Genomic DNA, 17,414 nt, shown 5'->3' on the forward strand with positions numbered 1-17,414 from the left:
GGCAAACTCCAAGCGGGCTTTCATGTGCCTTTTATTGAGGAGTGACTTCCGTCTGGCCACTCTACCATAAAGGCCTGGTGGAGTGCTGCAGAGATGGTTGTCCTTCTGGAAGGTTCTCCCATCTCCGCACAGGAACTCTGGAGCTCTGTCAGAGTGACCATTGGGTTCTTGGACACCTCCCTGACCAAGGTCTGAATACTTATGTAAAACAGGTATTTCTGTTTCATATAATTTTTTAAAATAAATTTACTAAAATTTCGAAAAACCTGTTTTTCGCTTTGTCATTATGTGGTATTGTGTGTAAATTGATGAGGGGGGGGGAAATATATATATTTAATCCATTTTAGAATTAGGCTGTAACGTAACAAAATGGCGGAAAAAGTCAAAGGATCTGCATACTTTACAAAGGCACTGTAAGTAAAGTCCCGTCCCTCCCTGTCTGTCTAGAAAAACATCTATTGATTTCCTTCTTCGATATGTGTGGAACAGAAACATTACTGCATTTCAATCGCTCTAACCGGTATGGAGTCCTGCGATTCTTGTCAGCAGTTGGGATGATAATTATGTTTGGACTGATTTCATGTATACAATGACTTCACTTCCTGTCCCACTATGCTAAACAAAGGACATATTGAGGCAAAGCCTGGTCTGTCATGTTAGTATTATTGAGGGCAGTGCATGGGTGGCAGGATCAGAGTCTTTGAGAAACAGGAAGTCTTTATCTCCTTAACAGAAAGCTCCTGTGCAGTTTTTTAAGCACAAGTGACGAATTGAATTTCCTCATCAATACTAAAGTTTATCAATAAGTACGTCAGGACTGACTTGGTTGTGACTGATCGAGCCTCATTTCAAATTTCACTCTTCCTCCTCCTCATCCCTCCATTTCCCTCCTCCTCACTTGAGTCTCACGCGTCTCTATCTCTCCTGAGAGACTCTAGTCTCGCGTCCATTCTCTAATCCCACACACACACACACACACACACACACACACACACACACACACACACACACACACACACACACACACACACACACACACACATTCTCTTATCGTACAGAGGCGTACGACCCTGAGGAAGGGAATAATAGAATAATAAATTACTTTCATTAAGAAATTCAGATTCCCCCTCATCCTTTTGATCTCATGCCAGAAGAACATTTATGCTGATGAGATGCATAAATACAGTTCTTAAATTATCCACTTCTACTTTACTGTATTCAACAGCTACGGACCAGAGGTCCTCTTTACTGTATTCAACAGCTACGGACCAGAGTGCCTCTTTACTGTATTCAACAGCTACGGACCAGAGTTCCTCTTTACTGTATTCAACAGCTACGGACCAGAGTTCCTCTTTACTGTATTCAACAGCTACGGACCAGAGTTCCTCTTTACTGTATTCAACAGCTACGGACCAGAGGTCCTCTTTACTGTATTCAACAGCTACGGACCAGAGTTCCTCTTTACTGTATTCAACAGCTACGGACCAGAGGTCCTCTTTACTGTATTCAACAGCTACGGACCAGAGGTCCTCTTTACTGTATTCAACAGCTACGGACCAGAGGTCCTCTTTACTGTATTCAACAGCTACGGACCAGAGTTCCTCTTTACTGTATTCAACAGCTACGGACTAGAGTCCCTCTTTACTGTATTCAACAGCTACGGATCAGAGGTCCTCTTTACTGTATTCAACAGCTACAGACCAGAGTTCCTCTTTACTGTATTCAACAGCTACGGACCAGAGTTCCTCTTTACTGTATTCAACAGCTACGGATCAGAGGTCCTCTTTACTGTATTCAACAGCTACGGACCAGAGTTCCTCTTTACTGTATTCAACAGCTACGGATCAGAGGTCCTCTTTACTGTATTCAACAGCTACGGATCAGAGGTCCTCTTTACTGTATTCAACAGCTACGGACCAGAGTTCCTCTTTACTGTATTCAACAGCTACGGACCAGAGTTCCTCTTTACTGTATTCAACAGCTACGGACCAGAGTTCCTCTTTACTGTATTCAACAGCTACGGACCAGAGGTCCTCTTTACTGTATTCAACAGCTACGGACCAGAGTTCCTCTTTACTGTATTCAACAGCTACGGACCAGAGGTCCTCTTTACTGTATTCAACAGCTACGGACCAGAGGTCCTCTTTACTGTATTCAACAGCTACGGACCAGAGGTCCTCTTTACTGTATTCAACAGCTACGGACCAGAGTTCCTCTTTACTGTATTCAACAGCTACGGACTAGAGTCCCTCTTTACTGTATTCAACAGCTACGGATCAGAGGTCCTCTTTACTGTATTCAACAGCTACAGACCAGAGTTCCTCTTTACTGTATTCAACAGCTACGGACCAGAGTTCCTCTTTACTGTATTCAACAGCTACGGATCAGAGGTCCTCTTTACTGTATTCAACAGCTACGGACCAGAGTTCCTCTTTACTGTATTCAACAGCTACGGATCAGAGGTCCTCTTTACTGTATTCAACAGCTACGGATCAGAGGTCCTCTTTACTGTATTCAACAGCTACGGACCAGAGTTCCTCTTTACTGTATTCAACAGCTACGGATCAGAGTTCCTCTTTACTGTATTCAACAGCTACGGACCAGAGGTCCTCTTTACTGTATTCAACAGCTACGGACCAGAGGTCCTCTTTACTGTATTCAACAGCTACGGATCAGAGTCCCTCTTTACTGTATTCAACAGCTACGGACCAGAGGTCCTCTTTACTGTATTCAACAGCTACGGACCAGAGGTCCTCTTTACTGTATTCAACAGCTACGGACCAGAGTCCTCTTTACTGTATTCAACAGCTACGGATCAGAGGTCCTCTTTACTGTATTCAACAGCTACGGATCAGAGGTCCTCTTTACTGTATTCAACAGCTACGGACCAGAGTTCCTCTTTACTGTATTCAACAGCTACGGATCAGAGTTCCTCTTTACTGTATTCAACAGCTACGGACCAGAGTTCCTCTTTACTGTATTCAACAGCTACGGACCAGAGGTCCTCTTTACTGTATTCAACAGCTACGGACCAGAGTTCCTCTTTACTGTATTCAACAGCTACGGACTAGAGGTCCTCTTTACTGTATTCAACAGCTACGGACCAGAGTGCCTCTTTACTGTATTCAACAGCTACGGACCAGAGGTCCTCTTTACTGTATTCAACAGCTACGGACCAGAGTTCCTCTTTACTGTATTCAACAGCTACGGACCAGAGGTCCTCTTTACTGTATTCAACAGCTACGGACTAGAGTTCCTCTTTACTGTATTCAACAGCTACGGACCAGAGGTCCTCTTTACTGTATTCAACAGCTACGGACCAGAGGTCCTCTTTACTGTATTCAACAGCTACGGACTAGAGTTCCTCTTTACTGTATTCAACAGCTACGGACCAGAGTTCCTCTTTACTGTATTCAACAGCTACGGACCAGAGGTCCTCTTTACTGTATTCAACAGCTACGGACCAGAGGTCCTCTTTACTGTATTCAACAGCTACGGACCAGAGGTCCTCTTCACTGTATGGATATGGATATAGATATAGATATACATATGGACATAGATATGGATATAGATATGGATATGGATATAGATATGGATAGATATGGATATATATGGATAGATATGGATAGATATGGATATAGATATACATATGGATATAGATATAGATATGGATAGATATGGATATGGATAGATATGGATATAGATATGGATATAGATATACATATGGATATAGCTATGGATATAGATATGGATAGATATGGATATATATGGATAGATATGGATATATATGGATAGATATGGATATGGTTAGATATGGATACAGATATGGATAGAATACATTTTCTATATGGTGTCTACTCTGAAATGTGGCTGGGCAGGCTGAACAAGAGCGTCACTATAGACAATGTATATTTCCCTATAGAATATAAATGTATATTTCCCTATAGAATATAAATGTATATTTCCCTATAGAATATAAATGTATATTTCCCTATAGAATATAAATGTATATTTCCCTATAGAATATAAATGTATATTTCCCTATAGAATATAAATGTATATATCCCTATAGAATATAAATGTATATTTCCCCATAGAATATAAATGTATATTTCCCTACAGAATATAAATGTATATTTCCCTATAGAATATAAATGTCTATTTCCCTATAGAATATAAATGTATATTTCCCTATAGAATATAAATGTACAGTATATTTCCCTATAGAATATAAATGTATATATCCCTATAGAATATAAATGTATATTTCCCTATAGAATATAAATGTATATATCCCAATAGAATATAAATGTATATTTCCCCATAGAATATAAATGTATATTTCCCTACAGAATATAAATGTATATTTCCCTATAGAATATAAATGTCTATTTCCCCATAGAATATAAATGTATATTTCCCTATAGAATATAAATGTCTATTTCCCTATAGAATATAAATGTCTATTTCCCTATAGAATATAAATGAATATTTCCCTATAGAATATAAATGTATATTTCCCTATAGAATATAAATGTAAATTTCCCTATAGAATATAAATGAATATTTCCCTATAGAATATAAATGTATATTTCCCTATACAATATACAGTGGGGAGAACAAGTATTTGATACACTGCCGATTTTGCAGGTTTTCCTACTTACAAAGCATGTAGAGGTCTGTAATTTTTATCATAGGTACACTTCAACTGTGAGAGACGGAATCTAAAACAAAAATCCAGGAAATCACATTGTATGATTTTTAAGTAATTAATTTGCATTTTATTGCATGACATAAGTATTTGATACATCAGAAAAGCAGAACTTAATATTTGGTACAGAAACCTTTGTTTGCAATTACAGAGATCATACGTTTCCTGTAGTTCTTGACCAGGTTTGCACACACTGCAGCAGGGATTTTGGCCCACTCCTCCATACAGACCTTCTCCAGATCCTTCAGGTTTCGGGGCTGTCGCTGGGCAATACGGACTTTCAGCTCCCTCCAAAGATATTCTATTGGGTTCAGGTCTGGAGACTGGCTAGGCCACTCCAAGACCTTGAGATGCTTCTTACAGAGCCACTCCTTAGTTGCCCTGGCTGTGTGTTTCGGGTCGTTGTCTTGCTGGAAGACCCAGCCACGACCCATCTTCAATGCTCTTACTGAGGGAAGGAGGTTGTTGGCCAAGATCTCGCGATACATGGCCCCATCCATCCTCCCCTCAATACGGTGCAGTCGTCCTGTCCCCTTTGCAGAAAAGCATCCCCAAAGAATGATGTTTCCACCTCCATGCTTCACGGTTGGGATGGTGTTCTTAGAGTTGTACTCATCCTTCTTCTTCCTCCAAACACGGCGAGTGGAGTTTAGACCAAAAAGCTCTATTTTTGTCTCATCAGACCACATGACCTTCTCCCATTCCTCCTCTGGATCATCCAGATGGTCATTGGCAAACTTCAGACGGGCCTGGACATGCGCTGGCTTGAGCAGGGGGACCTTGCGTGCGCTGCAGGATTTTAATCCATGACGGCATAGTGTGTTACTAATGGTTTTCTTTGAGACTGTGGTCCCAGCTCTCTTCAGGTCATTGACCATGTCCTGCCGTGTAGTTCTGGGCTGATCCCTCACCTTCCTCATGATCATTGATGCCCCACGAGGTGAGATCTTGCATGGAGCCCCAGACCGAGGGTGATTGACCGTCAACTTCAACTTCTTCCATTTTTTAATAATTGCGCCAACAGTTGTTGCCTTCTCACCAAGCTGCTTGCCTATTGTCCTGTAGCCCATCCCAGCCTTGTGCAGGTCTACAATTTTATCCCTGATGTCCTTACACAGCTCTCTGGTCTTGGCCATTGTGGAGAGGTTGGAGTCTGTTTGATTGAGTGTGTGGACAGGTGTCTTTTATACAGGTAACGAGTTCAAACAGGTGCAGTTAATACAGGTAATGAGTGGAGAACAGGAGGGCTTCTTAAAGAAAAACTAACAGGTCTGTGAGAGCCGGAATTCTTACTGGTTGGTAGGTGATCAAATACTTATGTCATGCAATAAAATGCAAATAATTTCCTTAAAAATCATACAATGTGATTTCCTGGATTTTTGTTTTAGATTCCGTCTCTCACAGTTGAAGTGTACCTATGATAAAAATTACAGACCTCTACATGCTTTGTAAGTAGGATAACCTGCAAAATCGGCAGTGTATCAAATACTTGTTCTCCCCACTGTAAATGTCTATTTCCCTATAGAATATAAATGTCTATTTCCCTATAGAATATAAATGTATATTTCCCTATAGAATATAAATGTCTATTTCCCTATAGAATATAAATGTCTATTTCCCTATAGAATATAAATGTAAATTTCCCTATAGAATATAAATGAATATTTCCCTATAGAATATAAATGTATATTTCCCTATAGAATATAAATGTCTATTTCCCTATAGAATATAAATGTATATTTCCCTATAGAATATAAATGTAAATTTCCCTATAGAATATAAATGAATATTTCCCTATAGAATATAAATGTATATTTCCCTATAGAATATAAATTAATATTTCCCTACAGAATATAAATGTATATTTCCCTATAGAATATAAATGTAAATTTCCCTATAGAATATAAATGAATATTTCCCTATAGAATATAAAAGTATATTTCCCTATAGAATATAAATGTCTATTTCCCTATAGAATATAAATGTATATTTCCCTATAGAATATAAATGTAAATTTCCCTATAGAATATAAATGAATATTTCCCTATAGAATATAAATGTATATTTCCCTATAGAATATAAATTAATATTTCCCTACAGAATATAAATGTATATTTCCCTATAGAATATAAATGTAAATTTCCCTATAGAATATAAATGAATATTTCCCTATAGAATATAAATGTATATTTCCCTATAGAATATAAATTAATATTTCTCTACAGAATATAAATGTATATTTCCCTATAGAATATAAATGTAAATTTCCCTATAGAATATAAATGAATATTTCCCTATAGAATATAAATGTATATTTCCCTATAGAATATAAATGTCTATTTCCCTATAGAATATAAATGTCTATTTCCCTATAGAATATACATGTCTATTTCCCTATAGAATATAAATGTCTATTTCCCTATAGAATATAAATGTATATTTCCCTATAGAATATAAATGTAAATTTCCCTATAGAATATAAATGTATATTTCCCTATAGAATATAAATGTAAATTTCCCTATAGAATATAAATGAATATTTCCATATAGAATATAAATGTATATTTCCCTATAGAATATAAATGTAAATTTCCCTATAGAATATAAATGTATATTTCCCTATAGAATATAAATGTTTATTTCCCTATAGAATAAAACATTTGTATTTTTCTTATAGAACATGGGTGACTAAGAGATAATGACTACAGAATAAGAGTGACTATGAGATCATGACTATACAATAAGGATGACTGAGATAAGGACTATAGGATAAGGGTGACTATGAGATAAGGACTACATGATAAGGGTGACTGTGAGATAATGAGTATATGATCATTTTGACTATAATATAATGACTATATGATAAGGGTGACTGTGAGATAATGACTATATGATCATTTTGACAATAAGATAATGACTACATGATAAGGGTGACTATGGAATAATGATTATAGGACATGGGTGACTATGAGACCATACCTATATGATCATTTTGACTACGAGATAATGACTCGGGGATAAGGGGGACTGAGATAATGACTTTAAGATCATTTTGAATATGAGATAATGACTATAAGATAATTGTAATTATGAGACCATGACTATTGTACAAGGAAGCCTATGAGATAATGCCTATAGGTTCAGGGTGACTATGATATGATATAATGACTATAGGATAAGGGTGACTATGAGATAATGACTATATGATAACGGTGACTATAAGATAATGACTATATGATAAGGGTGACTATTAGATAATGACTATATGATAAGGGTGACTATGAGATAATGACTATATGATAAGGGTGACTATGAGATAATGACTATATGGTAATGGTGACTATGAGATAATGACTATAGGATAACGGTGACTATGAGATAATAATTATAGGATAAGGGTGACTATGAGATAATGACTATATGACAACGGTGACTATAAGATAATGACTATATGATACCGGTGACTATGAAATAATGACTATATGATAACGGTGACTATAAGATAATGACTATATGATAAGGGTGACTATTAGATAATGACTATATGATAAGGGTGACTATGAGATAATGACTATATGATAAGGGTGACTATGAGATAATGACTATATGGTAATGGTGACTATGAGATAATGACTATAGGATAACGGTGACTATGAGATAATAATTATAGGATAAGGGTGACTATGAGATAATGACTATATGACAACGGTGACTATAAGATAATGACTATATGATACCGGTGACTATGAAATAATGACTATATGATAACGGTGACTATAAGATAATGACTATAGGATAACGGTGACTATGAGATAATGACTATAGGATAAGGGTGACTGTGAGATAATGACTATATGATAAGGGTGACTGTGAGATAATGACTATAGGATAACGGTGACTATGAGATAATGACTATAGGATAATGGTGACTATAATATAATGACTATAGGATAATGGTGACTATGATATAATGACTATATGATAAGGGTGACTGTGAGATAATGACTATAGGATAACGGTGACTATGAGATAATGACTATAGGATAACGGTGACTATGAGATAATGACTATAGGATAAGGGTGTTCAGACATTATAAGAACATATGATCTACAGTCCCAACATTAGTGACACCCTTGATAAAGATTAGCGATAATGACTGTATAAAATAAATCATTCTAATACTGACCTATAGTGTATGCTGAAAAAAAAAGGTATGACTACAAAATCTCAAAAAGGTAAGGGTCAAAATGATTGATACCTCTAAAGATTCTTATCAACAAAGTAGTCAAAGGTTTAGTATTTGGTCCCATATTCTACATCACGCTTGTGATGCTTTCAAACTTGTTGAATGCATTTGCTGCTTGTTTTGGTTGCGTTTCAGATTATTTTGTGCACCATAAAAAAAAAATGGTGCTCTATTGTGCTGTGTCATTTTGTAGTCACTAATTGTAAATTATAACCTCCCCTGTTATTGGTAATGGTGAGAGGTTAACATGTCTTAGGGGTTATGAACTTTGACCCCCTGTAACTTTATATGGGGTCATCTCCCTCTGATCTGTGCATAACTAGGGAAATTGGATTGAGGAAGTTGAGAGTTGAGAGGAACGCCCAAGAACATCAGAGACACAACATACTATGATGCAACGCCAGACTGAATTCCTCAATTAGAAATAGACCATTCATGTGTGGTTTCACTTTGAATGGGACTTCCATGGTGAGAAGTAAAGCAATTTCCTTTTGATGCAGGTTATTCTCATTGAGATCCAATCTCTTTTGCAAGAGAGACCAATTCAGAGGTCAAATCCAATCTTTGAAACAGCAACTACCTACATTGACAAATTTGCCACAAAACTAAATCGATTCTGGAAATGTTTTCTCAAGAAACCCCGATCTTACTGGAACTGTCCCTCTGTTCACATCTTACTAGAACTGTCCCTCTGTTCACATCTTACTGTCCCTCTGTTCACATCTTACTAGAACTGTCCCTCTGTTCACATCTTACTGGAACTGTCCCTCTGTTCACATCTTACTGGAACTGTCCCTCTGTTCACATCTTACTGGACCTGTCCCTCTGTTCACATCATACTGGAACTGTCCTTCTGTTCACATCTTACTAGAACTGTCCCTCTGTTCACATCTTACTGGACCTGTCCCTCTGTTCACATCATACTGGAACTGTCCCTCTGTTCACATCTTACTGGACCTGTCCCTCTGTTCACATCATACTGGAACTGTCCTTCTGTTCACATCTTACTAGAACTGTCCCTCTGTTCACATCTTACTGGAACTGTCCCTCTGTTCACATCTTACTGGACCTGTCCCTCTGTTCACATCATACTGGACCTGTCCCTCTGTTCACATCTTACTGGAACTGTCCCTCTGTTCACATCTTACTGGAACTGTCCCTCTGTTCACATCTTACTAGAACTGTCCCTCTGTTCACATCTTACTAGAACTGTCCCTCTGTTCACATCTTACTGGACCTGTCCCTCTGTTCACATCTTACTGGAACTGTCCCTCTGTTCACATCTTACTGGAACTGTCCCTCTGTTCACATCTTACTGGACCTGTCCCTCTGTTCACATCTTACTGGAAATGTCCCTCTGTTCACATCATACTGGAACTGTCCCTCTGTTCACATCTTACTGGAACTGTCCCTCTGTTCACATCTTACTGGAACTGTCCTTCTGTTCACAACATTTTTGGAGAAAACAAAAGGGAATGAAGAGACTCAGAAACAGGGGTGGGGGGTGTTAGGAGTAGAAGAGGGAATATTATTTGTTATCCAATCTACAAAGGGAAGTAATCCAATCTAACATTCTAATGTGATTTGAATACTCGGTTAACATCTGCAGTTTGTTTCAACTGTGTCTCATCTCCCTATCAGATGTACCTCCAGATAAAGTGCTATGGATCAGAATACTGAGCTGTCTGCATGGAGACACACAGGCTAACGTCCCAAATGGTATCCTATATAGTGCACTACTTTGGACCAGGGCCCATAGTGCTCTTCCCTATATAGTGCACTACTTTGGACCAGGGCCCATAGTGCTCTTCTCTATATAGTGCACTACTTTGGACCAGGGCCCATAGTGGTCTTCCCTATATAGTGCACTACTTTGGACCAGGGCCCATAGTGCTCTTCCCTATACAGTGCACTACTTTGGACCAGGGCCCATAGTGCTCTTCCCTATATAGTGCACTACTTTGGACCAGGGCCCATAGTGCTCTTCCCTATATAGTGCACTACTTTGGACCAGGGCCCATAGTGCTCTTCCCTATATAGTGCACTACTTTGGACCAGGGCCCATAGTGCTCTTCCCTATATAGTGCACTACTTTGGACCAGGGCCCATAGTGCTCTTCCCTATATAGTGCACTACTTTGGACCAGGGCCCATAGTGCTCTTCCCTATATAGTGCACTACTTTGGACCAGGGCCCATAGTGCTCTTCCCTATATAGTGCACTACTTTGGACCAGGGCCCATAGTGCTCTTCCCTATATAGTGCACTACTTTGGACCAGGGCCCATAGTGCTCTTCCCTATATAGTGCACTACTTTGGACCAGGGCCCATAGTGCTCTTCCCTATACAGTGCACTACTTTGGACCAGGGCCCATTGTGTTCTTCCCTATATAGTGCACTACTTTGGACCAGGGCCCATAGTGCTCTTCCCTATATAGTGCACTACTTTGGACCAGGGCTTTAATAAGGGAGTAGGATGCATGTCTAATCCTTAAAAAGACACAGGCGTGTCACAAATCTGTCTTGTCTACTACTTACTTAAACTGCATACAGTGTACTAATCATACCACATGCTATATAGAACGTACAGTTTAGTAAAAACGAAGGGTGCTTTCCTTGTTTGCCGGTGATTTTAATTCCGCGTCACTGAGACACGCGATGCCCAACTTCCATCAACACATCTCCTTCACCACTAGGGGGCGATAGAGTCCTAGATCACTTTTACCGTACCCACAAGCAAGCGTACAAAGCCCTCCCTCGTCCTCCATTCGGCAAATCAGATCACGACTCTATACTCCTGCTTCCTGTTTACAAACAGAAGCTCAAACCAGGAAGTACCCGTGACTCGCTCCGTAGAGAAATGTGGTCCAAAGAAGCGGAGGCTATGCTGCAGGAGGCTATGCTGCAGGAGGCTATGCTGCAGGAGGCTATGCTGCAGGAGGCTATGCTGCAGGAGGCTATGCTGCAGGAGGCTATGCTGCAGGAGGCTATGCTGCAGGAGGCTATGCTGCAGGAGGCTATGCTGCAGGAGGCTATGCTGCAGGAGGCTATGCTGCAGGAGGCTATGCTGCAGGAGGCTATGCTGCAGGAGGCTATGCTGCAGGAGGCTATGCTGCAGGAGGCTATGCTGCAGGAGGCTATGCTGCAGGAGGCTATGCTGCAGGAGGCTATGCGGCAGGAGGCTATGCGGCAGGAGGCTATGCTGCAGGAGGCTATGCTGCAGGATGCTATGCTGCAGGAGGCTATGCTGCAGGAGGCTATGCTGCAGGAGGCTATGCTGCAGGAGGCTATGCTGCAGGAGGCTATGCTGCAGGATGCTATGCTGCAGGAGGCTATGCTGCAGGAGGCTATGCTGCAGGAGGCTATGCTGCAGGAGGCTATGCTGCAGGAGGCTATGCTGCAGGAGGCTATGCTGCAGGAGGCTATGCTGCAGGAGGCTATGCTGCAGGAGGCTATGCTGCAGGAGGCTATGCTGCAGGAGGCTATGCTGCAGGAGGCTATGCGGCAGGAGGCTATGCGGCAGGAGGCTATGCTGCAGGAGGCTATGCTGCAGGATGCTATGCTGCAGGATGCTATGCTGCAGGAGGCTATGCTGCAGGAGGCTATGCTGCAGGAGGCTATGCTGCAGGAGGCTATGCTGCAGGATGCTATGCTGCAGGATGCTATGCTGCAGGAGGCTATGCTGCAGGATGCTATGCTGCAGGAGGCTATGCTGCAGGAGGCTATGCTGCAGGATGCTATGCTGCAGGATGCTATGCTGCAGGAGGCTATGCTGCAGGAGGCTATGCTGCAGGATGCTATGCTGCAGGAGGCTATGCTGCAGGAGGCTATGCTGCAGGATGCTATGCTGCAGGATGCTATGCTGCAGGAGGCTATGCTGCAGGATGCTATGCTGCAGGAGGCTATGCTGCAGGAGGCTATGCTGCAGGATGCTTTGCTAGCGCTGACTGGAATATGTTCCGAGACTCTGCCCGATAACATCGACGAGCAAACCAGCTCCGTCTCCGGCTTCATCAGGACATTCATCAGCGACTTCCCCACGGCGAAGGTTTGCTACTTCCCCTATCAAAAGCCATGGATTAACACGAGGTTGGTGCTCAACTAAAGGACAGGTCTATTGTAGCCAACCTCGAGGCTACTGCTGAGGACACGAGCGCATGGTGGCTGTGTTGTAGTATGTATGAGGTATGATGTATGAGGCATGGTGTATGAGGTATGGTGTATGATGTATGGTGTATGAGGCATGGTGTACTGTATGAGGTATGGTGTATGAGGTATGGTGTATGGTGTATGATGTATGGTGTATGAGGCATGGTGTACTGTATGGTGTATGGTGTATGAGGTATGGTGTATGAGGTATGGTGTATGAGGTATGGTGTATGAGGTATGGTGTATGAGGTATGGTGTATGAGGCATGGTGTATGAGGTATGGTGTATGAGGTATGGTGTATGAGGTATGGTGTATGATGTATAGTGTATGGTGTATGAAGTATGGTGTATGAGGTAGTGTATGAAGTACGATGTATGCTGTATTTTGTATGAGGTATGGTGTATGAGTTATGGTGTATGATGTATGGTGTATGGTGTATGAGGTATGGTGTATGAGGTATGGTGTATGAGGTATAGTGTATGAGGTATGGTGTATGAGACATGGTGTATGAGGTATAGTGTATGAGGTATAATGTATGGTGTATGAAGTATGGTGTATGAGGTAGTGTATGAAGTATGATGTATGCTGTATTTTGTATGAGGTATGGTGTATGAGTTATGGTGTATGATGTATGGTGTATGAGGTATGGTGTATGAGGTATGGTGTATGAGGTATGGTGTATGAGGTATAGTGTATGAGGTATGGTGTATGCGGTACGGTGTATGAGTTATGGTGCATGATGTATGGTGTATGAAGTATGGTGTATGAGGTATGGTGTATGAGGTATGGTGTATGAGGTATGGTGTATGAGGTATAGTGTATGAGGTATGGTGTATGAGGTATGGTGTATGAGGTATGGTGTATGAGGTATAGTGTATGAGACATGGTGTATGAGGTATGGTGTATGAGGTATGGTGTATGAGGTATGGTGTATGAGGTATGGTGTATGAGATATAGTGTATGGTGTATGAGGTATGGTGTATGAGGTATGGTGTATGAGGTATGGTGTATGAGGTATGGTGTATGAGGTATGGTGTATGAGGTATGGTGTATGAGGTATGGTGTATGAGGTATGGTGTATGAGGTATAGTGTATGACACATGGTGTATGAGGTATGGTGTATGAGGTATGGTGTATGAGGTATGGTGTATGAGGTATGGTGTATGAGGCATGGTGTATGAGGTATGGTGTATGAGGTATGGTGTATGAGGTATGGTGTATGAGGTATGGTGTATGAGGTATGGTGTATGAGGTATGGTGTATGAGGTATGGAGGCTGTGTTGTTTCTGTTTATTTGTGTTTGTAATATTGCATTGTTGTTTATACTTATATATTTTTGATATATACAAGGTGGCATCACATGTGGCAAGGGCTACAGTCCATTACGGATTACAAAGGAAGACCCCGCTGTGATCTACCTAACGTTACCTCTCTACCAGACAAACTCAATGAATTTTATGCACACTTTGACAAAAAACAACACCAAGCTGTGCACGAGGGCCCCCGCTGACCCAGAGGACTGGGTGATCTCGCTCTCCGAGGCCGACATGAGTAAGGCTTATAATCTGGTCAACAGTTGCAGGGCCGGGAAGGTATTCCATTCTCAGAGCATGTGCAGAACTCTCTCTGTTCACCACCTCCTCCTCAGAGGAGGTGGTGGTGTTCAGGAGGAGTCATGACAACTCTCTGTTCTAACTCAGAGGAGGTGGTGATGTTCAGGAGGAGTCATGACAACTCTCTGTTCTAACTCAGAGGAGGTGGTGATGTTCAGGAGGAGTCATGCCAACTCTCTGTTCTAGCTCAGAGGAGGTGGTGATGTTCAGGAGGAGTCATGACAACTCTCTGTTCTAACTCAGAGGAGGTGGTGGTGTTCAGGAGGAGTCATGACAACTCTCTGTTCTAGCTCAGAGGAGGTGGTGATGTTCAGGAGGAGTCATGACAACTCTCTGTTCTAACTCAGAGGAGGTGGTGGTGTTCAGGAGGAGTCATGACAACTCTCTGTTCTAACTCAGAGGAGTCATGACAACAACTATTTCTGTTTGGTTCTTCTGGATGGCAGAAAGACAGAGAGCATTCTGGATGTGTGACGTGAAACAGCACCACGTTACTTACAGGTGCAGGGTACAACAAGTAAAGGGATGAAATAAATTGGTGGATGGGTCGAGACTCACAATGTACCAGGGTTCAGGAGAACTTTACACACTGTGTGTCTGTGTGTACAGTGTCTGTGTGTGTGTGTGTGTGTGTGTGTGTGTGTGTGTGTGTGTGTGTGTGTGTGTGTGTGTGTGTGTGTGTGTGTGTGTGTGTGTGTGTGTGTGTGCAGTGTCTGTGTCTGTGTGTGCTGTGTGTGCAGTGTCTGTGTCTGTGTGTGTGTGTGTGTGTGTGTGTGTGTGTGTGTGTGTGTGTGTGTGTGTGTGTGTGTGTGTGTGTGTGTGTGTGTTGTGTGTACAGATGGGCTGAGACTCACGATGTAGCAGGGCTCGCAGTAGGCCTTCTTCTCCACGGCGTAGAAGGGTTTACCGCGCAGCCTGCCACTGCAGGTCATGCAGATGAAGCAGTCCACGTGGAAGACCTGGTCCATGGCGGTACAGCCGGTACCCTCACCCACCACATTATCCCCACAGCTGGCACACCGCCCTGGGGTAGAGGAGGAGAGGAGGTGGGGGTTAGACTGGTTCATCCACAGGTCTGATTGTCTGCTCTTATTGCTACACGTGTTACAGTACATGGTTTTGAGCAGATAGAGACTTGGTTTTGAGCTGAAAGAGACTTGGTTTTGAGCTGAAATGGACTTAGTTTTGAGCTGAAAGAGACTCGGTTTTGAGCAGATAGAGACTCGGTTTTGAGCAGATAGAGACTTGGTTTTGAGCAGATAGAGACTTGGTTTTGAGCTGAAAGAGACTTGGTTTTGAGCAGATAGAGACTTGGTTTTGAGCAGATAGAGACTCGGTTTAGAGCAGATAGAGACTCGGTTTTGAGCTGAAGGAGACTTGGTTTTGAGCTGAAAGAGACTTGGTTTTGAGCAGATAGAGACTTGGTTTTGAGCAGATAGAGACTCGGTTTAGAGCAGATAGAGACTCGGTTTTGAGCTGAAGGAGACTTGGTTTTGAGCTGAAAGAGACTTGGTTTTGAGCAGATAGAGACTCGGTTTTGAGCTGAAGGAGACTTAGTTTTGAGCAGATAGAGACACTACAGTGAATGATAGTGAATGTATAGAAGTGGCCTCCACAGAGAAAGTGTCTCCATATCGTGACTCGAGAGACAATCATAAACCGTATTATGTTCTAACTTTCCATACGAACCGGTTACTTTCTGATCACTAGCTAACGTCCTTAATCAAAGGGCCTTCAGAGGCCTCGTATAAAGATAACACACTTCAGAACACTTCAACAGAGACTGGAGCAGATAGATTGGGCTGCAGAAACTCATACCAGTCCCCCACTACTCTTAAAGTAATGGGCTTTATCAATGATAAAGAGAAAATCATGAAAGACAACTCTGGTCTTCTGTCGTCCTATGATCCCGGTAATCAACTCCTTGATTAGAACAGACCGACTATAACTATTGATCTGTAATCAAGTGTGTGATGAAGTAAGGCTTTCTACCCAAAGTCCAAAAAGGAGCCAGACACCCAGAACACTTCATATCCAGGGCCTGATAGCATCTCAAGGGAATGTCTAGAAGTTGTTCCGTTATACCGGCGGTTGAAAGGGCCGAAGTGAATCGGAGGGCCGACATCTGAAGACATAGGATGGTCTTGGCTGAATCTTTTTGACGCTGGAGAAGGGGGGGGGGGGGGGGGAGTATAATTTTCGATCTATTTCAGATGATATGGCGATATTTCTATCTATCACTAATATTATTGAGCATCCTGTTATAGCTTCAATGGACATACCGTAGATCTGTACTTAATAAACTGGGAGAGAAAAAAAAGAACGATGTATACTTGAGTCAAATGAAATGAAGTGTAACACTCCCTTTTACACACTAAACCCTCATGTTACACACTAAACCCTCATATTACACACTAAACCCTCATGTTACACACTAAACCTTCATGTTACACACTAAACCCTCATGTTACACACTAAACCCTCATGTTACACACTAAACCCTCATGTTACACACTAAACACTCATGTTACACACTAAACCCTCATGTTACACACTAAACACTCATGTTACACACTAAACACTCATGTTACACACTAAACCCTCCCTTTTACACACTAAACCCTCATGTTCATGGATAAGGATGGGATTCATTGGGGACACTTTATTTATTTATTTTAGAACCATCACATAAGTG

General features: G+C 41.4%; 1 protein-coding gene across 3 annotated transcripts in view; it reads right to left on the reverse strand.

The window, feature by feature from the left end:
- Positions 1-17,414, reverse strand: part of lpp (LIM domain containing preferred translocation partner in lipoma) — a 460,602-nt gene that overhangs the window by 86,009 nt on the left and 357,179 nt on the right. For all 3 annotated transcript variants that reach the window (XR_011667934.1, XM_071342291.1, XM_071342290.1), the window contains exon 9: positions 15,574-15,743. Coding sequence is in view for 2 of the 3 variants with exons in the window: in XM_071342291.1 (XP_071198392.1) it covers positions 15,574-15,743 (170 nt within the window). In the remaining variant the exon portion in view is untranslated. The remainder of the gene's footprint in view (positions 1-15,573; positions 15,744-17,414) is intronic.

Source organism: Salvelinus alpinus, chromosome 15, assembly GCF_045679555.1.
Source record: "Salvelinus alpinus chromosome 15, SLU_Salpinus.1, whole genome shotgun sequence".
NCBI lineage: Eukaryota > Metazoa > Chordata > Actinopteri > Salmoniformes > Salmonidae > Salvelinus > Salvelinus alpinus.